Here is a 26,637-nt window from a genome sequence, read left to right on the forward strand (position 1 = left end):
GCTACATATTAGTGTGTTTCATCATAAAAAGAGATACATTCTATTATGGTTTTCTTGGTAGACTATTGGTTTTCGTGGTTGTAAACTGTACATATTGGAAGCGTGTTAATGGTAGGCTGGCATTGCTTAATTGATTACATGGGTTGAATTTGATCCACAGAAGTGTATTGTGCCATATCAAACATGTAGCTTTACTCATGAGCGGCATGAATTTCCATGTTTGAATCAGGCCTATACGCCTATTTGTTTGGCAAGACAGCTGTGCATGGCTGCATCTCACTGTAGTAGGCTGTAGGCTATGTTTTGGTTATATGGATCTCCATTTGCCTTTTGTTTACTGCATTTGTTTACTGTTAATGTAACTAGGCTAAATATATACTGAACAAAAATAGAAACACAACACACATCAATTTCAATTATTTTACTGTTACAGTTCATATGAAGAAATCAGTCAATTGAAATAAATTAATTAGGCCCTAATTAATGAATTTCACATAACTGGGAATACAGATATGCATCTGTTGGTCACAGATACCTTTAAAGAAATGGTTCTCACAATGGGCCTCAGGATCACGTCGCGGTATTTTTGTGCATTCAAATTGCCAATCGATAAAATGCAATTGTGTTCGTTGTCCGTAGTTTATGCCTGCTCATACCATAACCCCACCGACACCATGGGGCACTCTGTTCACAATGTTGACATCAGCAAATCGCTCGCCCACACAACGCCATACACATGGTCTGCGGTTGTGATGCCAGTTGGACTTACTGCCAAATTCTCTAAAATTTAATTATGGTTGAGAAATTAACATTCAATTTTCTGCCAACAGCTCTGGTTGACATTCCTGCAGTCAGCATGCCAATTGCACGCTCCCTCAAAACTTTTGACATCTGTGGCATTGTGTTGTGTGACAAAACTGCACATTTTAGAGTGGCCTTTATTGGCCCCAGCACAAGGTGCACCTGTGTAATGATCATGCTCTTTAATCAGCTTTTTGATATGCTACACCTGTCAGGTGGATGGATTATCTTGACAAAGGAGAAATGCTCATTAACAGGGATGTAAACAAATGTGTGCACAGAATTTGAGAGAATACAAATATTTTTGTACATATGGAACATTTCTGGGATCTTTTATTTCAGCTCATGAAACATGGGACCAACACTTTACATGTTGCGTTTCTATTTTGTTTCAGTGTAGATTGTGTCATGCCTTTATCTATCTGATATTTTGTTTACTAGGCCTACTTGGTACTGCTGTTTTGTTCTGTATGCATTCATTCATTTGCATTAGCAGTTGTGTAAGCCAAACTGCTATTCAGTATTTTTGTTTGTATGCATGAATAACTAGGCTACTACTTTCAGCATTTAGTTTGCAATATTCTGGTAAGACAGCTGTGTATATGGCTGCATTCATATAGGCTGTTTGTAATAGGTGATTTACTCTATCTATCTTGTAGCCTATATTCATTACCAAAACGGCCTTGCTTTAGTGTGCTGGTCGCTGTCCATTGTGGTGATACAGCGCAACGGAGAAAGGCGACAGATTTCGCACCAACCTGTCACTTCAAAAGCACTCAATCAATGGTCTCGGAGTCTCGAAATTTGAACTTTATGTTTACTGTGGTAAATCGTTTTATAAGAAGAATGTAATATAATTCAAATGCAAGAACCCCCAAAAATGGTGTTCCCTCACCGATTTCAACTTCCCCCTTTATCCTGGCGCAGTCTGGTCGACTGCACAGTGGTACACAGCAGCATTGTATTTAGAAATAGAAGACGCCCTCTTCTTGCGCTGTGGAGAGTTGCAGCCAGGTTTACAGTAAATCGTTCCAACGCGCTCTGAAGCTCTCTCTCGTTTCATGTCACTATCGCTGTTTGCATGTAGACGCAGCCAATCTCTTCGCTATGACGCCAGCGAGGCTGGGTTCAGAAGGGTTTGATCATAATATTTAACACACCCACCCAGTAAGAGCACTAGACTAGTTCGACTGAGAAGTATAACAGCCACTGGACAAGTGGAAGCGAAAATCTCCGCACCTGCCAAGTGGTGTAGCCTACTCTCTCTGCTGTTCCTTGAACGGAAAACGGTGACGGGAGATTTATATTTTTGACAGGATCTGGCCTAGGCTCGCATCCAGGTATCTTCAACTTGATAGTGAATCGCCAGTTTTTTTTAAAATCTCTTCGATTTTTTTTGCGTTGCTTTTCTTTAATGCATTTATTTTTGCCTGTTGCTATTTCCTACAAGGACTGTGGCTACATTATTTTGTCTGAAATTGAATAGAGTGTCCCTCGGACTTTTAACAAAAATGACGATTGGACAGCATTGACACGTTTTTATGCTGAGCATTGCAGGTTCTGAGGATGGAACAGTGCTTTCGAGACGCAATTGTGCTAAAACACAACGTTTAAAATTCCCTAAACTATTCACTGCTATTACGATTAGATATCGTTTTGTGGTGTATTCAGAATAGCCACAGATCCATTCGCTGTAAGGTGCCTGCTCTCCGCAATGAGTCGGCATGTCCATCTGGCTGAAAATGAATAATTCAGTCTTTAATAAAATACCCGCACTCTATGCGTAAACATGGAGTTTATGATATAACACGGATTATGTTTGGAATGACCAGAAAAAATTCTAAAAATGATCTACGTTGGGTTTTTGCTCCATATTTCACACTGACTATAATTTTAATCAATATCGGTGTTGTGCACTGCTTTTATGGTTTAGTGATATAACAACTACTTAGACGTGTATCCTGTACAAAATGATCAAGATGATACTGTTTCGTAAATTTCGAGTTTTGATACTCATGGTGTTTTTGGTGGCGTGCACCATGCACATTATGATAGACTTGCTCCCAAAACTAGAGAAGCGAGCGGCGGGACCGGAAACCGGTAACGGTGGCTGCCAGTGCGCGCACAACCCGAGCGAGGAGGCCGGGAGCTGGGGGAAGCAACGCGTTAGGTCGGTGGCGGAACCGGGCTGGCCTAACAAACACACGCTGAGAATCCTGCAAGATTTTAGCAACGAGCCGAGCTCAAACCTCACGTCCCATTCCCTGGAAAAAATCCCTGCCGCTGGGGAGAGAGCGGAGTCTTTCAAACGAATGAAACAGTACGACGGGGCAGCGGATAACCAGAAGCCGCTCATCAGAGACGCCAGCGGGGGTAAGACCGTTGCTGCGCCCGGTGTCTACCGGCTGTCGGCTCTGTTCGAACATCCTTTATACAAAACGGACCTGCCGACCCTCACAGACGACGACACCTTGTTCAACGTCAATACTGACATCAGGTTCTATCCGAAAGCAGCGGGGAATCAAGAATGGTAAGATGGGGATAAAAGGAAGCAGGCGTATCACCTTATAAGAAATCAAGGTGACAGGTGTATAGTGCCATACATGGATTATTACACTCAAGCAACAGTTACTTAAATTGACTTCCTCCCTGGCTTTCTCTTTTTGAATTAAATTAATACAAAAGTGACATGAATATAACTAATAGTCCACTTGTCCAGATACTTTAACTGAGCATCAGTCAGTGTACAATCTCTGCTCGCTATCCACTATATCCTGTAGCTTAAAGGCTACATGACTATATACATTACTTATTGCCCATATACTATGCATTGCACCTGCTGCAAAGCGGTACTCCTGTATGCTAACCATTCTTTATCATCTATCTATCTATCTATCTATCTATCTATCTATCTATCTATCTATCTATCTATCTATCTATCTATCTATCTATCTATCTATCTATCTATCTATCTATCTATCTATCTATCTATCTATCTATCTAATCTATCATTTCTCCTCACACTCTCCATTCTCTGGGGATATCATTAACTGGAAGACAATCCAATCAATCTATTCAACTCTTCCTCTCCACCTCTACAGTTGTGGAGTGAATTAACTATCCATCCATGCACACTCAAATGATGCCCTTTCTTTTTATCTGAACTGTGATGGTTTTCTGAGCACCCCCCTACCCCATGCACTTGTAGGCTACTTGCCTATCTTATTCTGCCGTGGTTTACTGTAATATCTTATAGTCTTCTAAGCATGTGGGGGTAGGCATACTATTTTCACACTTATTTTGTTATTACAATGTAATAACTTAATTAAGAATAGAGAGTTTGGCCACAGAAAACCAACACTGTTTAAAGTAGGCATACAGATGTTAGGTTATTTGATTTGATTGTAGCCTATGTATGACTTCAACAACGATGCTGTTTATGTTCAATCATGTGTAAACAACATATTGATTGCATTTCAATTTTACACCTTAATTAAATGTCAGCTTCCTTGATATTGCATGTAGGACTCTACTTTGACGGCCGGTGTGATATTTGATTTAATTAGTGGCATTTGATTAGACTTGATAATCTGGATATCATCATAAAAATCTGAAATACATCCAAGCCCAAAGCAGACCCTATAAGACACCCATTAACCCAGAAGAATACTGTAAGGCTCACCAACACACCTGTAGCACAGTGGAGGCTGGTGGGAGGAGCTATAGGAGGATGGGCTCATTGTAATGGCTGGAATGGAATCAATGGAACAGAGTCAAACACATTTTTTCCATGTGTGTTTGGTACCATTCCATTGATTCCGTTCCAGCCTTTACAATGAGCTCAACCTCCTATAGCTCCTCCCACCAGCCTCCTCTGCTGTAGCAGTCATCTTCATTACCAAACCTGAATTAGACAATACATTGACAGTGGAGCCCCTCCCCTCTTCTCCTTTCCTACATCTCATCCCTCACGTCTGTCCTCCGTCCACCAGGCACAATGAAGCCAACGTGGAAGAGGAGGAGTACCCCCCTACAGGGGAGGTGACAGCTGAGTCCTACCCCAACTGGCTTCGCTTCCACATCGGTATCAACCGCTACGAACTCTACTCCAGACACAACCCTGTCCTGGACTCCATGCTCAAGGATCTGGTCACCCAGAGGATCACCAGTGTGGGTGAGTCTGGGGGAAAACTAGAAATTCCAAGAATACTTTGCTGTGCATCTCTATGAGACTGTTGTGTGTAATGGATAGATAGATAGATAGATAGATAGATAGATAGATAGATAGATAGATAGATAGATAGATAGATAGATAGATAGATAGATAGATAGATAGATAGATAGATAGATAGATAGATAGATAGATAGATAGATAGATAGATAGATAGATAGATAGATAGATAGATAGATAGATAGATAGATAGATAGATAGATAGATAGATAGATAGATAGATAGATAGATAGATAGATAGATAGATAGATAGATAGATAGATAGATAGATAGATAGATAGATAGATAGATAGATAGATAGATAGATAGATAGATAGATAGATAGATAGATAGATAGATAGATGGATGGATGGATGGATGGATGGATGGATGGATGGATGGACGGACGGACGGACGGACGGACGGACGGAGGGAGGGAGGGAGGGAGGGAGGGAGGGAGGGAGGGAGGGAGGGAGGGAGGGAGGGAGGGAGGGATGAACTATGATACACACATAGACACTTAAATAAAGGCATTATATAGAAAGCCATGTTCAATCAACTGCATCCTGTGCTTTTGTCCCAATCCTGAGTTTCAATTAAACACCCTTTATTTTTACCTGAGGCCCTTGTTACAGATAGCAAATACGTTCAGAGGAAGTGAAAAATAGATGAAAAGCCATTAATGCGTCTGTGTCAAACAGTTTGGCTATGGAAAATAATCTGTCAGACCTCAAAGCAATCATACAGAGTGCTTAGGTGACATTATGTGGTTGTCGCAGGCTAAATGGGTCCTCTCTGTGACTGCTACCGTTCCCACTGGAGAGCTACTGCTGCAATGAAGTACTGCCTCCCTCGCTCAAGAGCCTGAGGTCTGCCATGTCATAGACATGTGTGTGTGTAAGGGGGGCGGGGTGGCTGTGTGGGTGTGTGTGTGTGTGTGTGTGTACGGGAGTGCTTGTGTGTGTGCGTGCGTGCGAGGGATACATATGTACATAGTCTCATGTCTATGCTGATGTTTGTGTGCATGCAAAGGCTAGGGCTAAAATAAGAACCGCTGCACCACGCTATTGAAGTTCCCTCCAGCATTGATATTAGTTCCTCAATCACTCCCGGACAGCGTGTAATCACTCATGCTCCATGGCATCTCTTGTTCTAGGTGTGTCACCCACTGTTTCCATTGCATTGCCCATCAATCAACTGCATCTGCACTCAGAGACGGCCATATAAAACGATGTGTGCGTGGGGGAAGGGATGGGGGGGGTTGAGGAGGAGTGTGTGTGTGTGTGTGTGTGTGTGTGTGTGTGTGTGTGTGCGTGCATACTGTACCTCCACACAGACAGCAGCCTTTCCAATCAGTCCAGCCTGGATCAGTGAGAGAGAAAACACAGGGGGCAGATATTTAGGAAAGTTTCCACTTCAGCATTTTTCCTGCTGATAATGTTTTGTTGAGCCTGGCTCTCTGTAAAGATATGGCCTTTTTCTCAGTGTGCAGAACATCTCATAACTCATACATCTATAGCAGCCCAGGTGTGTGTGTGTGCATGTGTGTGTGTGTGTGTGTGTACGTGCGTGAGTGTGTGTCCGTGCGTGCGTGTACGTTTACTTGCGTACGCCTGTCTGTGTGTTTGAGAGAGAGGGGGTGAGAAAGAAAGAGAAAGAGAGAGAGAGAGAGAGAGAGAGAGAGAGAGAGAGATAGAGAGAGAGAGAGAGAGAGAGAGAGAGAGAGAGAGAGAGAGAGAGAGAGAGAGAGAGAGAGAGAGAGCAAGCGAGAGCTATGCATTCATCATTATGATACAGAAGTGTTCCACCGAGTGGGAGCTTTTGTAAAAAATAACATTGTTATTCATGAATTCAGGGATGCTCAGATAGAGAGGGCACTATAGATGGCCATCATAACCAATGTGGAATGCATAGCAGTACTTCTACTATAGGTTACCGTGACTCACACTGTAGGCTACTCTATGCTAACGCTGGCCTAGTTTCAATCCACTTGAATGATGAATCTCATTGGAATGTTTCATCAGGGATGACCTTTTTGAGTTTTGTTGATTAGATCAGCGCTTCCGAACTGGTGGATCGCATCCAGTTCCTTTTAGATCACGGGTCGCGGCTTATGATCAGTGTCCTAGATACAAACAATGGTTTTGTTTATGTCATGGGGGCGGTTCACAATACATTTTCGAAAGCTTTATATATAGGCAGGTCACGGTGGCAAAGCGTTTAGGACAACTAAAGGATTAATGTTAGATTATCTGATAGTACTATGAATATGACCCAGCTACCGGAAAATCTAAGACATCTTGCCCTATAACAACAGACAGAAAAATACACATTTCTGCTTTGATCGACATTAAAGGTATTATATAGTCATGTTATAATACCCTCAGTGGTTACTCAGTGACTACTCTTTCATTCTGTATCTCTGACTAGTCACCTCTCTCTCAGCTCTCTCTGCCCTGACACGCTGAATAGGTGCTTGGTGTACTGTGCCTGTAGGTGTATTCTGTGTGCACTCAGGGGTCAGGATAGTTTGTCCTCGGACAGCCTAATATGTGCCCTTAAAAATAGGTGGAGTGGAGAAATGGTAAGAGAGAGAGAGACCCAGCTGGTGCAGAGAGAGAGAGAGAGAGAGAGAGAGAGAGAGAGAGAGAGAGAGAGAGAGAGAGAGAGAGAGAGAGAGAGAGAGAGAGAGAGAGAGAGAGAGAGAGAGAGAGAGAGAGAAGATGAGAGATTGAGAGAGAAAGACAGAGAAATAGAAAAAGTGAGTTTGAGAGCAAAGGAGAAAGAAAGAGTGAAAGAGGAGACTGCGGGGCTTGTTTACATTGTGGTTAGGCAGAGCTGCAGGGTTGTGTAATATGCTCAAGTTAATGCTCTGTAATAGATGGGCAAATCCCCTGAAAGCCTGTCCATTATGACAGAAACACAAACCATTTAGACAGCCCTCTCAGGCCTTTTGTTAGACAGATAATCAGCGTGTCTGATTTAGCCTGGCCCACTCCATCCGTGTGAAACGGAGCGACGGACAGATCTAAAGGGAAAGATGGGCGTAGGTAATAGTCCTGTTCTTTTACACGGGCAGAGAGTGAGTTTAGTGTTGGAGTTCAAAGACTTCTAGCCTCCTGGGTAGTCTGGAGTCTTCCATTTACTGTACAGCCTAACCAGGTCCAACTCTAACAGGGTTATTGAGCCTTTTCTTTACAATAGAGGAGATCCATACATGGATTGAGCTAAAGTGTAGTAGCTAATGTTTCCTGCATAATACAGTGTCTTTGTACGTCACTGGAATATGATCACTGAAAAGAACTGAATGCAATTGTTTGGTAAGACCTCCTATGAATACACATATAACTGTAAGTGCATTTACAACACTTCAAAATGCTTATAATGCATTATGAAGAGGGTTTTCATAGAAAGTGTTACCAATCGTTTGTTTTATTAGGTATGCCTATGTTATGTAAACACACACACACACACATACATGGAAAAACAAAGCCCTTGGATTGTGTTCTCTGTCACACTTCCCACCTAATCAGCCCAAGTCCCACCTGCAGGTGCTTGTAGAACACCCCCTCCCCAACACACACACACACACAAACATACACACACACACACACACACACACACACACACACACACACACACACACACACACTTATCTATGTTCCTACCTGCTACAATCTCATTCTGTTGATGCACAATGACTAGCAAAATGTGTAGCAGATGTTTGCTCCTGTATGTGAACACTCTTAGAAAAAAGGATTCCAAAAGGGTTCTTCGGCTGTCCCCATAGGAGAACGCTTTTTGGTTCCATGGAGAACAGTCTGTGGAAAGGGTTCTACATGGAACCCAAAAGGGTTCTACATGGAACAAAACGGGTTCTGCCTGGAAACAAAAAGGTTTTTTCAAAGAGTTATCCTATGTGGAAAGCCGAAGAACCCTTTTAGGTTCTAGATAACACCTTTTAGGTTCTAAATAACTCTTTTTTTAAAGAGTGTACTGTAGCAGGGGGGAATGGCAAAAAAAGACAAGCAACAGCAGCGACAGCAGCGAACAGCCTGCCCTGCCCCTATGGAGCCTGCTGCTGCGTTACACTGTCTACAACTTCATCAGCAAGTGCTGCTACGCTGCACTGTCTACAGTGTGCAACTTCATCAGCAAGCTGTCAAACTATTGTAAATAAGTGACAAGCTACATGCTGTTTATCAGTGCAGTTCCCAACATCCTTAGCTAGCTAGCTAACATTCAATCCCTGTGTTTGTCAGTGAAGCTAGCTAGCAGCAGGCAGGCTACAACAAGCTTAACCAGCTGATGAAATCACTTACGACCGATATACTTGCACATCTCACTGTCTATCAGAGTATGTGTCTGTCTGCCCCAGTGCCTGTGTTTCATAGCTAGTGAATCATGCACAAGACAGGTCCAGTGGCACGTATTCATGGTTGCCCAGGGAAGCCAGGCTTTCCCCCAAAATTGACCAATGTTTTTTTTTGTTAACATTAAATTATTTATCTTTCGTCTCTCTGTGTTTCATAATTTTCCTACAATTCGCAAGAGAGTGAATGTATCTCACAGGAGAAAGCGAGCATTTGGCCTCCCTTGATAAAAAAAATATAAATAAGTAGCCAATCAGTGCTGAGCTAAACTGAGTAAGCTCAACTGTGAATTGTCCTGGCGCACCAAAACAAAGTGTCAAAGAAAGCCAACTTGGATTTTGGCTTCACTCAAATCACATTGAGAGCATATTTCATTGACAGGAACAACTTGAATTGTTGCATCTCCTTGTGTTGTTGTCCTCTGGTGGCTAGCTAGCTAGCTTGCTAAAATTGTCCCTTTCCTAAATTAGCCATGGATGGAGATAGGGATTTGGACTTGTGGTTTTACTTAATTCTCTGTACTGGCCAATGATTATAACGGTGATTCTGATCCAACCATTAATTCATACATTGTTGTGCCCCTGGCCTGATAGGATGGAAGTTCAATATGTAGCTAGATGTAGAAAGCTAATGTTGACTAGCTAACGTTGCCCATGAATGGAAGTTAGGCTAGCGAGCAAGCAGTTTAGCCAGGTAGCCTAGGACAACAAAAAATAAAAGCATGTACTGTATGACAGAGTGATAGACCGTTTCGTCAACATGAAAGAGAGGAGGATGGCGTTGGAATTTCTCTACAAGTAGGGTGAGTCAACATGATTTTCTACTTGCACGAACACGCACACACACACGCACACACACGCACGCACACAGAAATCAGAACAATGGACAGCCACATCATATTTAGCTTATGTTGATTGGACTAAATAGTTTTTGGTATCTTTTAGTTGTCACTGTATTAGACTAAGCAGAGTTGATTTGATTGAAGTTGAAATGGTGCTGGAATAGTGGAGGCAGCTCCTGTTTTCTTTGCGACTTGCGGTAACTCTCTGTGGTTCTAAATCAATAGTTTAGTGGTCCGAAAATGTCGGAAACATTAACTTTCTTGACCATTCTGTAGGTCATGTAACTGTTTGTTACATGCAATATGTTTTGTGGACTTTACTGGACAGATGTTGCTCTCCGGTTTTGTGATGAAACAAAGGTGTGGTTGAATTTATTCTGCCACTGTGTCTTCTTATTTTCTCGGCCTTTAGGCCTATATATCATGGTCGCAAGGCATATGAACTAACAGGTTATAGAGCAAACAATGTGATTTTACCCACACACCACTACTGGACAGGTCGAGGGAGACGATGCTTGCAAATGTATTTATATTAAGTGGCAGTTGGGACATCGAGTATGCATCGTCTCAATGCTCATTTTGGCTAAAACACCTTCGGACTCGAATTATCACTATCAAACACAACAGTAAGTGGCCACTCGATAAAGGGCTTAGGAGCCAAATGTTCGGTTTGAGATTCAGCCTACTGCGGTAGATAGAACTTCATTGCCCCCCTAGCGCTCATACGCGATAGGAACATATTCTGCATTGTGAATTCATGTGGAAAACCGATAAAAAGATGGCTGTTTAATCGTTAAGAAAATGTTTCAATTTGTCACATCCCTAGTGGGGAGGGGGGGGGGGGGGGGGGGGGGGGGGTCATTGGTGTGTGTGTGTGCCTGTGTGCGTGTGTGTGTGTATGTGTCTGTGTCTCTGTACCTCAAGATGGTAAAGTAAATTGACCTTTTACCTTTTGTCTCTTCCCTAAACAGCCATGAAGTCAGGAGGAACTCAACTGAAGCTCATCATGACTTTCCAGAACTACGGACAGGCGCTGTTCAAGCCCATGAAGTAAGTACCAATCGTTTGTATAAAATGTACAAGATGGATCAAGGATGACCTACCGGACATCTCTTCAAGTAGTGTCTGTAGTGTCTGTTGCAGAGGGAAAACATGTTGACAAAGAAAATACCTTCAAAGCCCCCGTTCTATCATCTATTTATGAACGTTCATGATATCATAATACATTGCGTTTGCCTATTTATGCCCTATTTATACAATTTTTTTAATTTTAGTCATTTAGCAGACACTCTTATCCAGAGCGACATACAGTCAGTGAGTGCATACATTATTTGGCTCCCCGTGGGAATCGAACCCACAACCCTGGCGTTACAAACGCCATGCTCTACCAACTGAGCTACATCCCTGCCGGCCATTCCCTCCCCTACCCTGGACGACGCTGGGCCAATTGTGCGCCGCCCCATGGGTCTCCAGGTCGCTGCCGACTACGACAGAGCCTGGATTCGAACCAGGATCTCTAGCACTGCGCCACTCGGGAGGCACACACATACCCTATGTATACCCTATTTATAACCTATGTATACCCTATGTATGCCCTATTTATGCCCTATTTATGTCCTATTTATGCCCTATGTATGCCCAATTTATGTCCTATTTATGCCCCATGTATGCCCTATTTATGCCCTATTTATGCCCTATTTATGCCCTATTTATGCCCCATGTATGCCCTATTTATGCCCTATTTATGCCCTATGTATGCCCTATTTATGCCCTATTTATGTCCTATTTATGCCCTATTTATGCCCTATTTATGCCCTATTTATGCCCCATGTATGCCCTATTTATGCCCTATTTATGCCCTATGTATGCCCTATTTATGCCCTATTTATGTCCTATTTATGCCCTATTTATGTCCTATTTATGCCCTATTTATGCCCCATGTATGCCCTATTTATGCCCTATTTATGCCCTATGTATGCCCTATTTATGCCCTATTTATGTCCTATTTATGCCCTATGTATGCCCTATTTATGCCCTATTTATGCTCCATGTATGCCCTATGTATGCCCTATGTATGCCTTATGTATGGCCTATGTATGCCCTATTTATGCCCTATTTACAGTGAGGGAAAAAAGTATTTGATCCCCTGCTGATTTTGTACATTTGCCCACTGACAAAGAAATGATCAGTCTATAATTTTAATGGAAGGTTTATTTGAACAGTGAGAGACAGAATAACAACAAAAAAATCCAGAAAAACGCATGTCAAAAATGTTATAAATTGATTGGCATTTTAATGAGGGAAATAAGTATTTGACCCCTCTGCAAAATATGACTTAGTACTTTGTACAAAACCCTTGTTGGCAATCACAGAGGTCAGACGTTTCTTGTAGTTGGCCACCAGGTTTGCACACATCTCAGGAGGGATTTTGTCCCACTCCTCTTTGCAGATCTTCTCAAAGTCATTAAGGTTTCGAGGCTGACGTTTGGCAACTCGAACCTTCAGCTTCCTCCACAGATTTTCTATGGGATTAAGGTCTGGAGACTGGCTAGGCCACTCCAGGATCTTAATGTGCTTCTTCTTGAGCCACTCTTTTGTTGCCTTGGCCGTGTGTTTTGGGTCATTGTCATGCTGGAATACCCATCCACGACCCATTTTCAATGCCCTGGCTGAGGGAAGGAGATTCTCACCCAAGATTTGACGGTACATGGCCCCGTCCATCGTCCCTTTGATGCGTTGAAGTTGTCCTGTCCCCTTAGCAGAAAAACACCCCCAAAGCATAATGTTTCCACCTTCATGTTTGACGGTGGGGATGGTGTTCTTGGGGTCATAGGCAGCATTCCTCGTCCTCCAAACACGGCGAGTTGAGTTGATGCCAAAGAGCTCCATTTTGGTCTCATCTGACCACAACACTTTCACCCAGTTCTCCTCTGAATCGTTCAGATGTTCATTGGCAAACTTCAGACGGGCATGTATATGTGCTTTCTTGAGCAGGGGGTCCTTGCGGGCGCTGCAGGATTTCAGTCCTTCACAGCGTAGTGTGTTACCAATTGTTGTCTTGGTGACTATGGTCCCAGCTGCCTTGAGATCATTGACAAGATCCTCCCGTGTAGTTCTGGGCTGATTCCTCACCATTCTCATGATCATTGCAACTCCACGAGGTGAGATCTTGCATGGAGCCCCAGGCCGAGGGAGATCTGATTGATTGATTGCTTCTGTGGACAGGTGTCTTTTATAGAGTGTGCTCCTAATCTCAGCTCGTTACCTGTATAAAAGACACCTGGGAGCCAGAAATCTTTCTGATTGAGAGGGGGTCAAATACTTATTTCCCTCATTAAAATGCAAATCAATTTATAACATTTTTGACATGTGTTTTTCTGGATTAGTTTGTTGTTATTCTGTCTCTCACTGTTCAAATAAACCTACCATTAAAATGATAGACTGATCATTTCTTTGTCAGTGGGCAAACGTACAAAATCAGCAGGGGATCAAATACTTTTTTCCCTCACTGTATGCCCTATTTATGCCCTATTTATGTCCTATTTATGCCCCATGTATGCCTAGGCCACCATTTACTTTGCTTCTTTTACTCTTCTTTACTCTTTTAACATCAACATACTATATCATACTCCCTGATGTGCTTGATCAACTAAAGGAATTAACAAAGTGCTACCTAAAAATCAGACATTTTATTGAAGGGAAAAACAAGCAGAATAAATGGTAGACATTTCAACTGCTGCGCTCGTGACTGGTTAGGATCCATCATTTATTTTCTGTCTGATCTTTCCTAGTGGGGAATGATAAGTGTGTTCAATGAATGAATGAATTAACATCAACAGGATTATGTGTTAATTAAAAAGAGAACCCAGAGCCGTCACACCAAGCTCTTGAGGAATACATTTTGCCAGAATAAGCGCGGCACATAAAAACCATCCAGCTGAGTTATTATGCCCAGTGAATTCCCCACCGTTAAAACAGACAGTGTGTGTGTGTGTGTGTGTGTGTGTGTGTGTGTGTGTGCTTGTGCCCTTTTATGTGAGTGTGTGTGTGTTGTGTCTGGGCTAACTCGCCTGTGATCAAACAGTAATTGCTCAAGAACCCACTTGATCGCTTTGACATATTGGATGCTGCCGTAGCCTTTGTTGTAGTTTTTATTTTATTTTTTATTCAACATCGAAGTAAACATAAGAGTTTAGCTAACAGAAAAGTGTGATAACTAATTAAACCCCTATGGGTCACCACAACATCGCGCCTGCAATGAAGAAGAGGCAGCTCAGGCTTTTCCCTCTGTGTTTAGTTTTCTGACTGACTTTAGACGAGGCAATGCCTAGAAGTCCCCTCTCAGAGGTTCCAATAGTGTTTGCAGAAATATGTATGATTCTGTGATGTCCCTAAGCCACACACACAGTTGGGGAGGCAGGACAGACTGAGGCTGTCTCGCTGATGCTGTGTGTGTGTGTGTGTGTGTGTGTGTGTGTGTGTGTGTGTGTGTGTGTGTGCATGTGCGCGTGTGTGTGTTTTGACTGGGAGTTGTGCCTCAGCACATGTCAATGTTCACACTGTTACTGTTAACATGCAGAGTTACTGCCTTGGCTGTCTCCTCGAATCATTCAGCAAGTCCAGCTGAGCATAGAGCTCATTTGGCTGGCTAGCTTTGGGTTAGCTTTGGTATAGCTTTGCGCTAGCTTTAGGGTTAACTATGGGTTAGCTTTGGGCTAGCTTTAGGCTGCCTTTGGGTTAGCTTTGGGCTGGCATTAGGCTGATTATGGGCTAACTTTTGGGCAGACTATGGGCTAGCTTTGAGCTAGCTTTGCTTGGCTGGCTTTGGGCAACCTGTGGTCATTAGATTGGCAGGTTACCATCATGCAATCCACCAACTCAACCAGTCCAAGGTGTTTCTTGCATGTGAGAAAATGATGTGAATTGAGATGGTAGAAAGCCAGCTGCACTTAGGGTGTTTGAAATACAATATATTGAATGATAACAGTCATTGGCTATAGCAGTTAATCTAGAAAAACACTCTTGAGAGTCACACCACAATAACAATTTTTCTTTTTCATCAGATATGATTGCACAAGTCTTTAGTCTAGCTATGAGATGAGACATAGTTTTAAGTTGTCTTGCATGTAATGATATGTTATTAACCCTAAATCTCCTAATGACAGGTCTGAGATTGCACTAGACTTATTATTAGTGTGAGGGATGAACTTGAGTGGAATGATGAGTGTCTGTGGTGCATCATGTACGGTTTAAAGTTCCTCATAGGACAGATGGGTACTGATGATACTGAAAGAGTGAGTAAGAATGTAGAATGTACAGGTAACTGCCCAAAATAAAGGAAACACCAACATAAAGTGTCTTAATATGGCATTGAGCACCACGAGCTGCCAGAACAGCTTCAATACTTCAATTTGTTGATGATGGTATAAAATGCTCCAGAATCTCCCATAAGTGTTCAATTGTGTTGAGATCTGGTAACTGAGACACACACACACACACACCCTTTAAACCCCTTATGCTCCTTTGAGACCCCTCTTTCAAAGTCACTGAAATCTCTTTTTCTAGCCATGGTAGCCAAAATATTGGGCATTTTTTACATGACCCTAAGCATGATGGGATGTTAATTGCTTCGTTAACTTAGGAACCACACCTGTGTGGAAGCACCTGCTTTCAATATACTTTGTATCTGTCACGATCGTTATAAACAGCGGACCAAGGCGCAGCGTGGTAAGCGTACATATTTTATTAAATGTACAACACGAACAAAAACAACAAATGATACGATACGTGAAGTCCTAGGTTAATACACCAAAACAAACCTTACGGAACAAGATCCCACAATAAACATGTGCCAACAGGCTGCCTAAGTATGGTCCCCAATCAGAGACAACAAGCTACAGCTGTCTCTGATTGGGAACCACCCTGGCCAACATAGAAACTAAACTATCTAGAACACAACATAGAAAACTATAACATAGAAAAATCCACACCCTGGCTCAACATATGAGTCCCCAGAGCCAGGGCATGACAGTATCCTTCAATTACTTAAGTGCTTCCTTTATTTTGGCTATGTCTATGTTAGATATAATGTAAAACGTCTGGAGTCTGTCTGTTTTTTGTGGGGTGTGTGATCACTGATCTTATAGGTAGGGCCAGTTTTTGCTGTATGACCTGTCAGGAAAAGCTCTGAGCTCTAGTTATATGCTATAATTATCTTTTATAACCCGACTGTATGCTACAGATGTGCTCCTTTAATTTGAGCAGGCTTGCCATGGCAGCAACACAATCATGCCACAGCAGCATTTGAATGGCCGATAATTTGAATGCAAATTCTAACTAACTAGCTCTATGCGACAACTACATGCTACAACTAGGGCCCAGAGTTTCCCTGTTCATATGACCAGACCCAGGAAAAACTCCTGGTCCCGTTCATAGGCTCCAATGACATTGACGTGTCCTTGAGTCTAAGCTGGACCCAGGGTGCTGTAGCTTCAGAGTGTTAGCTAGCTACTGAGCTGTGTGTTGGTCCTCCCCCACCTGTCCCATAGTGCATCTGGATGTTCACCAGGCATCAAAGTAGCTTGTTGTGTTCCTTTGACCTCGATGCAAATGTATCTACAAGCGTGAGGTAGGAGCGAGGTAGGACACGCCAGAACTCTGACACCTCGCCGTACTGCTCACCTCTCCATTTGTAGGGCCTCGTAAAAAAGTTAAGAGAGCTAAAATATGTGTGTGTATGGATTTTGATTTTTCATCAAGGGGTTGAAAACCTCAACAACTAATGCAACTCACCTCTCAGTGCACGTGGACTGGAGTTCATAAAACCTATTGAGATTGATCTTAGCAGTGAGACCTAAGATGGTCTAGGACAGACTTGGTAGACAAAGTGGAGGAATGTTGTTGTGTTCAGATTTCCTAAACCTCGAGAAGAGATTTTCAATGAGGCTTCCAGAGGCGTGACAGTGGGAGAGATAAGCGAGGGGGCTATGGGGAGTTCATACTCACACCCTTGGTAGGGAGCCAACAAGTAGGCCTGCAGGGTGGTTCGGTCAAGGGCTTCATTATCCCACAGACTCACTGTGAAGAGTCCTGGCTCATAATACAGGGGAGGAGAACAGAGCAGGGAAGGAGAGAGAGAGAAAGAGAGAGGTAGAGAGAGAGAGAGGTCTGAGGGAAGGAAGCAGCAGGAGGGAGGTGGGTAAGGCCTGGCAGGGCAGAAGGGGTCAGAGATGGATAGATGGAGGGACACCATATAGGAAAAGGTGGGGAGACCAGAGGAGACAGGAACAGAGTTGAAGCCTGACCAGACAGTTGGCACTGCCCTCGGCCTGTAAGTTGGCAAGAAAAGGGGAAGTGGGTGAGAGTATGGAAGGGCAGATGGGTTCATTGAAGGGGTATAGAGTGAGGGTATGTAAGGGAGGTCAGAGAAGATGAAGAGACAGAACAGTGATTGTGGCGTAGACAGAAAGCAGAGAGGAGCGATGCAGTAGTTGGCACTGCCCACGTCTGTGAGCTGGCAGTGCCAGCCGTGGAGGGGGTCCGAGCGCTCTATCTATTGCTGCAGAGCAGACGCACCATGCCAGGGCCCATCCACCAGGGTGCCCATCTGCCACGCTGCCTCCCTTCCCTGCCCCGAGCCTGGCATCCATCCTGGGCAGTGGGCACCCATCCTGCGCCAACCGAGGCTGGCATCATAGATTTTGGCATGGTATACAGGCGCTGTAATGTCCATGTGAAGTTAATTGGATTTGTCAATAGGGAGGAAATGGAACAACATTGGCCCAGAGAAATGCGACGACAAAATGCAGCTCATCCTCATAGAGTCAACAACAAGCCCTGCGTTTCTTTCTCTTCTATGATAAATATCCGCTCGGCGCTAGGTCAAAATGATTGAAGAGTGCTGAATACACAACTCGGGAAACGTTTTTATTTATTGGTTACGGTAAGGCAGAGAAGTCTTTGTTTCGCATTCAGGCTAGTGTCTCGGTGCACAGGGGTGCTTTACACACACATGCACACACACGTGTCCTATGTACTTATAGAGGACCCGTGTGTGTTTGTCCCTTCGCGCTGCACCCATGTATGTATGCACTGTCTGTGCCTGAGGGAGGTGAGGTATGAACTCGCTTATATCTGGTCCACATGAACTCAGTGAGAGATAACAAGGCTTCATCTCTCAGCCATACGAGGACCCCAATGTGTGTTTGGCAGTGGCCTCTTTACTGCCTGCGCTAAAAGGCTGCTGTGTTTTCATCAGCTCAGGCTGTTACTACTTATTTTCCAACCATAAGCTCATACATATAGGACCCCCTCTCGCTCTCTCTTTCTGTCACTCTCTCTTTCTCTATGTCTGTGTTTTGTCAATCTCTGACTCTGCCCATAGCTCAGGAAAGTCAAACCCCCAGGGTCCATTGCAACTCACCATAGATAAGAAGGGAAGAGAGGGATGGAGGAGTGGAATGGAGGAAAGAGAGAGAGCGAGAGAGAGAGAGAGAGAGAGAGAGAGAGAGAGAGAGAGAGAGAGATGGAATCCAATTTGATACTCCATCCATCACCCGTAAAGTCTCTGCCCACAGAGAGACAGATTCATATGGTTGTGTTCCTATGGCCTGATAACATGAGATTGATTATATCAAGTTCATAACTGTTCGTATTGATCTCTGCACATTTTACTGCAGAATATCGAACATGTTCAATCTTCGTCTTGGTAGTTTCATGTGGCTGGAATATTTGTTATCTCTGCTTGGATTTTGGTCGTGTTGCATCATACACATTGCACATTTCACACACGTATACAAAAATGCACACATTCTTTCGCTCTCTCTCATAACAAGGAGTAAATTGCTGTCTTGTTACATACTGAGACCTTTTGTGGTGAATTCTACGGGTTTTCTGAATCTTACACAATATCTCTGTCAGGGTTGGTCATGAGAAATGGAGATTGATTGAAAGTGAAACTCAGAGAGGCCAGGGATCAGCGCTCCCAACATCTGAATAGTGGATCGCAAATCCAGCTCCACAGATTGAGCTTGATCCAAATGGCTAAATCCAAAAGTTAAAACCTGCACGACTGCTCCCAATCCGCTGTGGGAAAAGTGGAGGGAAAATGTCTCTCTTTCATGGATAAAAGCCATGGGCATACAAAATCTACAATTCCCTCTTCTGTATTCAAACTCCCAGCTTAACACAGATCTGTCCTCTCTGTCTCATGCCCGACATTTTGCGATCCATGTAAAAAGGACAAAAAGAAGGAGGGAGGACCGAGCGTTGAAATGCAATACATTATGTCTTCCTTTATGTTCTCTGGTAGTCATATGAGATGACATGGTTCATTTAAAAGGAAGTCATATGAGATGACATGGTTCATTTAAAAGGGCCCCTTGAGGACTATAAGAATGCCATTAGTTTACATGAAATGGAGGAGCATTGAGGTGTGTGTGTGTGTGTGGTGGCACGGACTTGTCAGAGCGGATGGAGCCAGTTACCACGGACAGCTGTCTGCACAGCTGCAGCTCATACAGCAATACAGCATACACACACACACACACATGTTGAACACAACTTTACAGGAGCTGCACCACATGCATTATATCACACTATAGGAAATAATCTATAAATCCTAAGAAATCAGCACATTGGGTAGGTCAATATGACTTTTGGTTATGATTGTACAAACGTGGTGTGAAATGCCACATTAGGTCGTTTTACGGTCAGATTGATCAACTTTCTGCACCTGATTAGCAGTTAGCAGTTAGCGGTTAGCAGTTAGCAATTAGCGTTAGCGAACCCTTGGCAGCTCTGTACCTGAGTAGCAGTTAGTGGTTTGCATTAACCTGATCCTCAGTTAGTTATGGCTACTAGGTTAGTGTTAGCTAACCCTTGGCGCGGGTTCCTGAGCCTCAGCGTCTGATCGTGCAATGCTAGTTACAGTTGCGCCTCGCTTGTCACTTTGACTCAACATATACATCAGGATCCGTCCCCTCGCACCGACACGTGTGCCTATTCTCCGCCAGGGAAGCAAGCCGATCATGATGCCGTGTCCATGTGCATCAGGCATCAATTTGTTAGGCCTGGCGCTTCTGATCATGGTTCGGAGAATAAATGAGATCCACATAAATATATAATTATAAATAAAATAGACACAGATACATTAATAAGCCTGGAAGCACAGAGGCAAACTGCCAGACATATGAGTTGGAAATTATAGAAATCACACAATTCCTGCCTAGCGATAATGAAGAGCTCGGTTGATTCATAATGTAGTCTGTAATGAGCAATAACAGGCTCTCACTGTCTCATATGTCAACTGGTGACAGGTGTCAGCTCTATTTACTACTCAGAGAGAGAGAGCAAGGGGGAGAGAGGGAGGAGACAGGGTGAGAGAGGGAGGAGAGAGAGTAAGGGAGGGAGACAGAGAGAGAGTGGGGAGAGAGGGAGAGAGAGGGGGAGAGAGAGAAAGGGAGGGAGACAGAGAGAGAGTGGGGAGAGAGGGAGAGCGAGGGGGAGAGAGGGAGGAGAGAAGGAAAGGGAGGGGGATAGAGAGAGAGGGGGAGACAAGGAGGAGAGAGGGAAAGGGATGGAGAATAAGAAATAGGGGAGAGAGGGAGAGAGAAAGAGAGAGAGCAGAGAGAGGGAGAGAGAGAGAGAGAGAGAGGGTTATAGAGAGAAAGAGAGAGAGAGAAAGGGAGGGGGGGGGGGTGGGGGCAGAGAATGAGAACAGAGAAAAATACCAAAAGAGAGAGAGATTTATTGCCATGATGAAGCCAAGAGGTAGAATTAATGTGAGTTGACTGTTTCTGTTGGCTGGGGAAAGTTGTTATTCTGTTCCTGGTTTCCTGGACAATGTGTTGGAGATCACTCGTCCATGAGATGAGTGAGTTTGACATGGTAAGCAGCAGATGATGCAGAGGGCAGTGAAATTCCTCCCAACACACACACACACGTACACACACACACATGTCCGCACATACAAACACACACACACAAACACACACACACACACACACACACACACACACAATCTCCATGGCACCGGCCCTGTGTAACACTTGGAAGACATTTGTTCCACAGCTCAGCCTGAATCGGGCCAGGCCCAGTTATTCTGCTCGAAGTGACCAGGTTGAGTCCCAAATGGCACCCTATTCCCTACATAGTGTGCTACTTTTGACCAGAACTATATGGTCCTTGGTCAAAAGTAGTGCACTATATAGGGAGTAGGGTGCCATTTGGTAAGCAGCTACAGTGTCCAGAGTCTCACCAAAGCCTTCTTTAATTTGACTCTTAAACTGCTGATCTGATGGAGATGAGGATTGCTCATCTGAAATGATATCTCTCCCCTCCTCCCTCCCTCCCTCCCTCCTCCCTCCCTCCCTCTCTTCTTTCCTTTTATCTTTCCTCTCTCCTCATCCTGCTGGTCTCTGTGTTACTGTCTAGGAGAGTCAGGGTAGTCAGAACACGGACTGATAACAATTTTGCATTCTCAAACCGACTTAAGCTCTCTCTCTCTCTCTCTTTCTCTCTCTCTCTCTCTCTTTCTCTCTTCTCTCTCTCTCTCTCTCTCTCTCTCTCTCTCTCTCTCTCTCTCTCTCTCTCTCTCTCTCTCTCTCTCTCTCTCTCTCTCACCTCTATGAAAATGCATGCATGGGTTGTGTGTGTGCATGCCTACTTGTGTATCTGTGTGCATGCATGTGTTTGCACCCTGTGCGTGTGCTGGTGTTGATAGGGAGTGCGTGTCAAGACCAATCACGGTGAATTCTTCACCTGGGGGAAATGTGAGTGGAAGTGCATAGTGCATTAGAACAGTAATGGCCAGCAGTAGGACATTTATTACGTGTCATAATAAGACAGTCATAATCATCAACCCCATTACTGTTCAGCACAGCAGTCAACACACCATTTGATATCTCACTCAAATTAAAATGCAGTGGATTTTTTTCACTGATATAGTCAAACACCTAAGGATTTGATCTTTTTACAACCTTGATCTGATTAATTGTCGGTAGTGTATTTTAGATTCATGCGTATGTGTCGCTATATTGAGTCGTAGTGGTCAGACTTCTCACTGTTAGTTCTGTGATGCTGGTCTACGTGAGGCTGCGCGTGTTCACACAAATCTGTGTTACTGTGAGACATTTCTATTTAATTTGTCACAAGTGTTCGCCTGAGAAGATACGTTGTCTGTCTGTGTTGTTATTCATCTCACTGTCATTTTCTATCAGTTTCTCTCTCTCTCTCTTTCTATCTATTTTCTCTCTCCTATCTCCCCTTTCTATTTTCCTTTCTCTCTATCTCCCTGTTTCTCTCTCCTTTCTCTCTCTCTCATGCCCCCCCCCCCCCCCCCCCCCTCTGTCTCTGAGCGAGGAGGTAGTGGTATATCCTCTCACACTCCTTTCCTCGCTGTCTGGCACGGAACATGTGCCCGCCGCTCTGCCCGTGTGTCATCATTTTTACATTTTACATTTTAGTCATTTAGCAGACGCTCTTATCCAGAGCGACTTACAGTTAGTGAATATACTGGCCCCCCGTGGGAATCGAACCCACAACCCTGGCGTTGCAAACACCATGCTCTATCAACTGAGCTACATCCCTGCCGGCCATTCCCTCCCTTACCCTGGACGACGCTGGGCCAATTGTGCGCCGCCCATGAGTCTCCCGGTCGCGGCCGGCTGCGACAGAGCCTGGATTCGAACCAGGATCTCTAGAGGCACAGTTAGCACTGCGATGCAGTGCCTTAGACCACTGCGCCACTCAGTCATCCCCAATGTGACAAAACTTCTCTGACATACAGACAGACACGTCTTATTTTAGACTCGCGAACCGAAGCGGAGCCCGGCATCACCCCTCATACAGCTCCAGTGTTAGCTCCACGCTCCACGCACTGCCTTCCCAGAATGCTCTCTTGTTGGACTTGTTTATTAGATATGCCGCGGTACGTTTGATCCTAATCCGGCAATTCCTTCCTTTCCTCCCTCTCTCCCTCTCTCTCTCTCTCCCATTCTCTCTCTCTTTCTGTCTCCCATTTTCTCTCTTTCAGATTCTCTCTCTCTCTCCAATTCTGTTTCTCCCTCTCTCTCCAATTCTCTCTCTCTTTCTGTATCCCATTTTCTCTCTCTCACATTCTCTCTTTCTCCCATTCTCTCTCCCATTTCTCTCTCTCACATATTTTCTCTCTCTTTTTCTTTCTCTCTCTCTCTCTCTCTCTCTCACTCTCTCTCTCTCTCTCTCTCTCTCTCTCTCTCTCTCTCTCTCTCTCTCTCTCTCTCTCTCTCTCTCTCTCTCTCTCTCTCTCTCTCTCTCTCTCTCTCTCTCTCTCTCTGTAAATTGAATGCTCCCCACGTTCTCTCTCTTCTTTACCAGTGTTTATTATGTTTTCAGTCGTGCTCCGTGGCGTTCTGGGTCTCCACGTCTCAATATGATTACAGCTGATCTGGGATCTGTGGAAGAGGCTATGAGTGGCAGGAGTATGAGTGGGTCTCTTATGTAATACACTGATCTAGACGCAGTCAGGGACGGCAAGGCTCTCGGCCTGGGTCACTGGATTGTGACATTTCTTGTTCATTGCAGTGTGATTCTCCAATTTGACAGCTATTAGGCTATACATAGCCTGATCCCAGATCTGTTTTTCCTGTCTTGCCAACAATGATCATATGAGTTGGCTAGACAGCACATTCAGATCAGGGACCAGGCTACATACAGTTGAAGTCGGAAGTTTACATACACCTTAGCCAAATATATTTAAACTCAGTTTTTCACAATTCCTGACATTTAATCCTAGTAAAAATTCCCTGTTTTAGGTCAGTTAGGATCACCACTTTATTTTAAGAATGTGACATATCAGAATAATAGTAGAGAATTATTTATTTCAGCTTTTATTTATTTCATCACATTCCCAGTGGGTCAGAAGTTTACATACACTCAATTAGTATTTGGTTCCATTGCCTTTAAATTGTTTAACTTGGGGCAAGCGTTTCTGGTAGCCTTCCACAAGCTTCCCACAATAAGTTGGGTGAATTTTGGCCCATTCCTCCTGATAGAGCTGGTGTAACTGAGTCAGGTTTGTAGGCCTCCTTGCTCGCACACACTTTTTCAGTTCTGCCCACAAATGTATTATAGGATTGAGGTCAGGGCTTTGTGATGGCCACTCCAATACCTTGACTTTGTTGTCCTTAAGCCATTTTGCCACAACTTTGGAAGTATGCTTGGGGTCATTGTCCATTTGGAAGACTCATTTGCGACCAAGCTTTAACTTCCTGAATGATGTCTTGAGATGTTACTTCAATATATCCACATAATTTTCCTTCCTCATGATGCCATCTATTTTGTGAAGTGCACCAGTCCCTCCTGCAGCAAAGCACCCCCACAGCATGATGCTGCCACCCCCGTGCTTCACGGTTGGGATGGTGTTCTTCGGCTTGCAAGCCCCATCCCACTTTTTCCTCCAAACATAACAATGGTCATTATGGCCAAACAGTTCTATTTTTGTTTCATCAGACCAGAGGACATTGCTCCAAAAAGTATGATCTTTGTCCCCATGTGCAGTTGCAAACCGTAGTCTGGCTTTTTTATGGCGGTTTTGGAGCAGTGGCTTCTTCTTTGCTGAGTGGCCTTTCAGGTTATGTCGATATAGGACTTGTTTTACTGTGGATATAGATACTTTTGTACCTGTTTCCTCCAGCATCTTCACAAGGTCCTTTGCTGTTGTTCTGGGATTGATTTGCACTTTTCACACCAAAATACGTTCATCTCTAGGAGACAGAACGCGAGCGGTATGACGGCTGCGTGGTCCCATGGTGTTTATACTTGCGTACTATTGTTTGTACAGATGGACGTGGTACCTTCAGGCGTTTGGAAATTGTTCCCAAGGATGAACCAGACTTGTGGAGGTCTACAATTTCTTTTCTGAGGTCTTGGCTGATTTCTTTTGATTTTCCCATGATGTCAAGCAAAGAGGCACTGAGTTTGAAGGTAGGCCTTGAAATACATCCACAGGTACACCTCCAATTGACTCAAATGATGTCAATTAGCCTATCAGAAGCTTCTAAAGCCATGACATCATTTTCTGGAATTTATCAAGCTGCTTAAAGGCACAGTCAACTTAGTGTATGTAAACTTCTGACCCACTGGAATTGTGATACAGTGAATTATAAGTGAAATAATCTGTCTGTAAACAATTGTTGGAAAAATTACTTGTCTCAAGCACAAAGTAGATGTCTTAACCGACTTGCCAAAACTATAGTTTGTTAACAAGAAATTTGTGGAGTGGTTCAAAAACGAGTTTTAATGACTCCAACCTAAGTGTATGTAAACTTCCGACTTCAACTGTACATGCTAGTGATCTGACAAAGACAAGTGGTGGGATTATGTGGGGGTGATGAGAGGAAATCAAAATTCAAAGGAAGTAAATGATATTATTGGGTTTTTCATTAAGCTACAAAAGTGTCATGTATTGAGATTGAATCTGCATGAGAACAACCGTGTAATAGCGATTTTCAGATGAATTAAAGAGTCAATCAAAATCAATCTGGTTTAATACAAGTTGCAACAGGGAGAGAAAATGTCTTACTCACCTTCTCTAAGCAGGCCCTTATATTGTAATCTCACAGCACCAATGTTCTGTAAACACCTGCCAAGAGGCTTGTAGGAAGTCACAACATCAGCTGCTACAGAATCACACAGTGTCACAGAACAATCAGTGTTTTCTGTCCTTGTACCTCCAGTCTGGCGTCAATCACTATCAACAGATATGAGAACATGAGATATGAGATAAACATTGAGAGATAAACAGCATCAATCTCCAGGCCAGTCACCAGCCCTGAACCTTAGTCACTGTTACTGCCGGGACGATAACAGTATCGCAATATTTTTTCCATGCTAAAAATGAAAACACGAAGCAGACCAAACTCTTTGGTCCTTTAAAAACCTGCCGTATGTAAAATATTGGGGCTATTTTCCTAAAGAAGTTAAATCCGCTATCACGATACTGGAATTGTCCCGGCCCTACTGGCTACCACCCGGTACTCTACCCTTAACCTTAGAGACTGCTGCCCTATGTACATAGAGTCATTGAACACTGGTCACTTTAATAATGTTTACATACTGTTTTACCCACTTTATATGTATATACTGTAATCTAGTCAAGGCTCATCCTATGTAACTACTGCTGTACATACCTTTTCTATTCATATACTGTTTATACTGTCTATACACAGCATTATATACTGTATATACTGTATATATATACTGAACAAAAATATAAACGCAACATGCAACAATTTCAAAGACTTTAGTGAGTTACAGTTCAACTGAGGAAATCAGTCAATTGAAAAAAAATAATTAGGCCCTAATCTATGGATTTCATATGACTGGGAATACAGATATGCATCTGTTGGTCACAGATACTTTTAAAGAAATGG

General features: G+C 43.5%; 1 protein-coding gene across 1 annotated transcript in view; it reads left to right on the forward strand.

Moving 5' to 3' along the window:
* Positions 1-2,601: 2,601 nt before the first annotated feature.
* Positions 2,602-26,637, forward strand: part of LOC311103430 (extracellular serine/threonine protein kinase FAM20C-like) — a 57,588-nt gene continuing 33,552 nt past the window's right edge. The window contains exons 1-3 of the mRNA XM_084144996.1: positions 2,602-3,331; positions 4,794-4,975; positions 11,197-11,275. Coding sequence (XP_084001122.1) covers positions 2,772-3,331; positions 4,794-4,975; positions 11,197-11,275 — 821 coding nt within the window. The 5' untranslated portion in view covers positions 2,602-2,771. The remainder of the gene's footprint in view (positions 3,332-4,793; positions 4,976-11,196; positions 11,276-26,637) is intronic.

Source organism: Coregonus lavaretus (assembly GCF_964263955.1).
Source record: "Coregonus lavaretus genome assembly, chromosome: 28".
NCBI classification, from domain to species: domain Eukaryota; kingdom Metazoa; phylum Chordata; class Actinopteri; order Salmoniformes; family Salmonidae; genus Coregonus; species Coregonus lavaretus.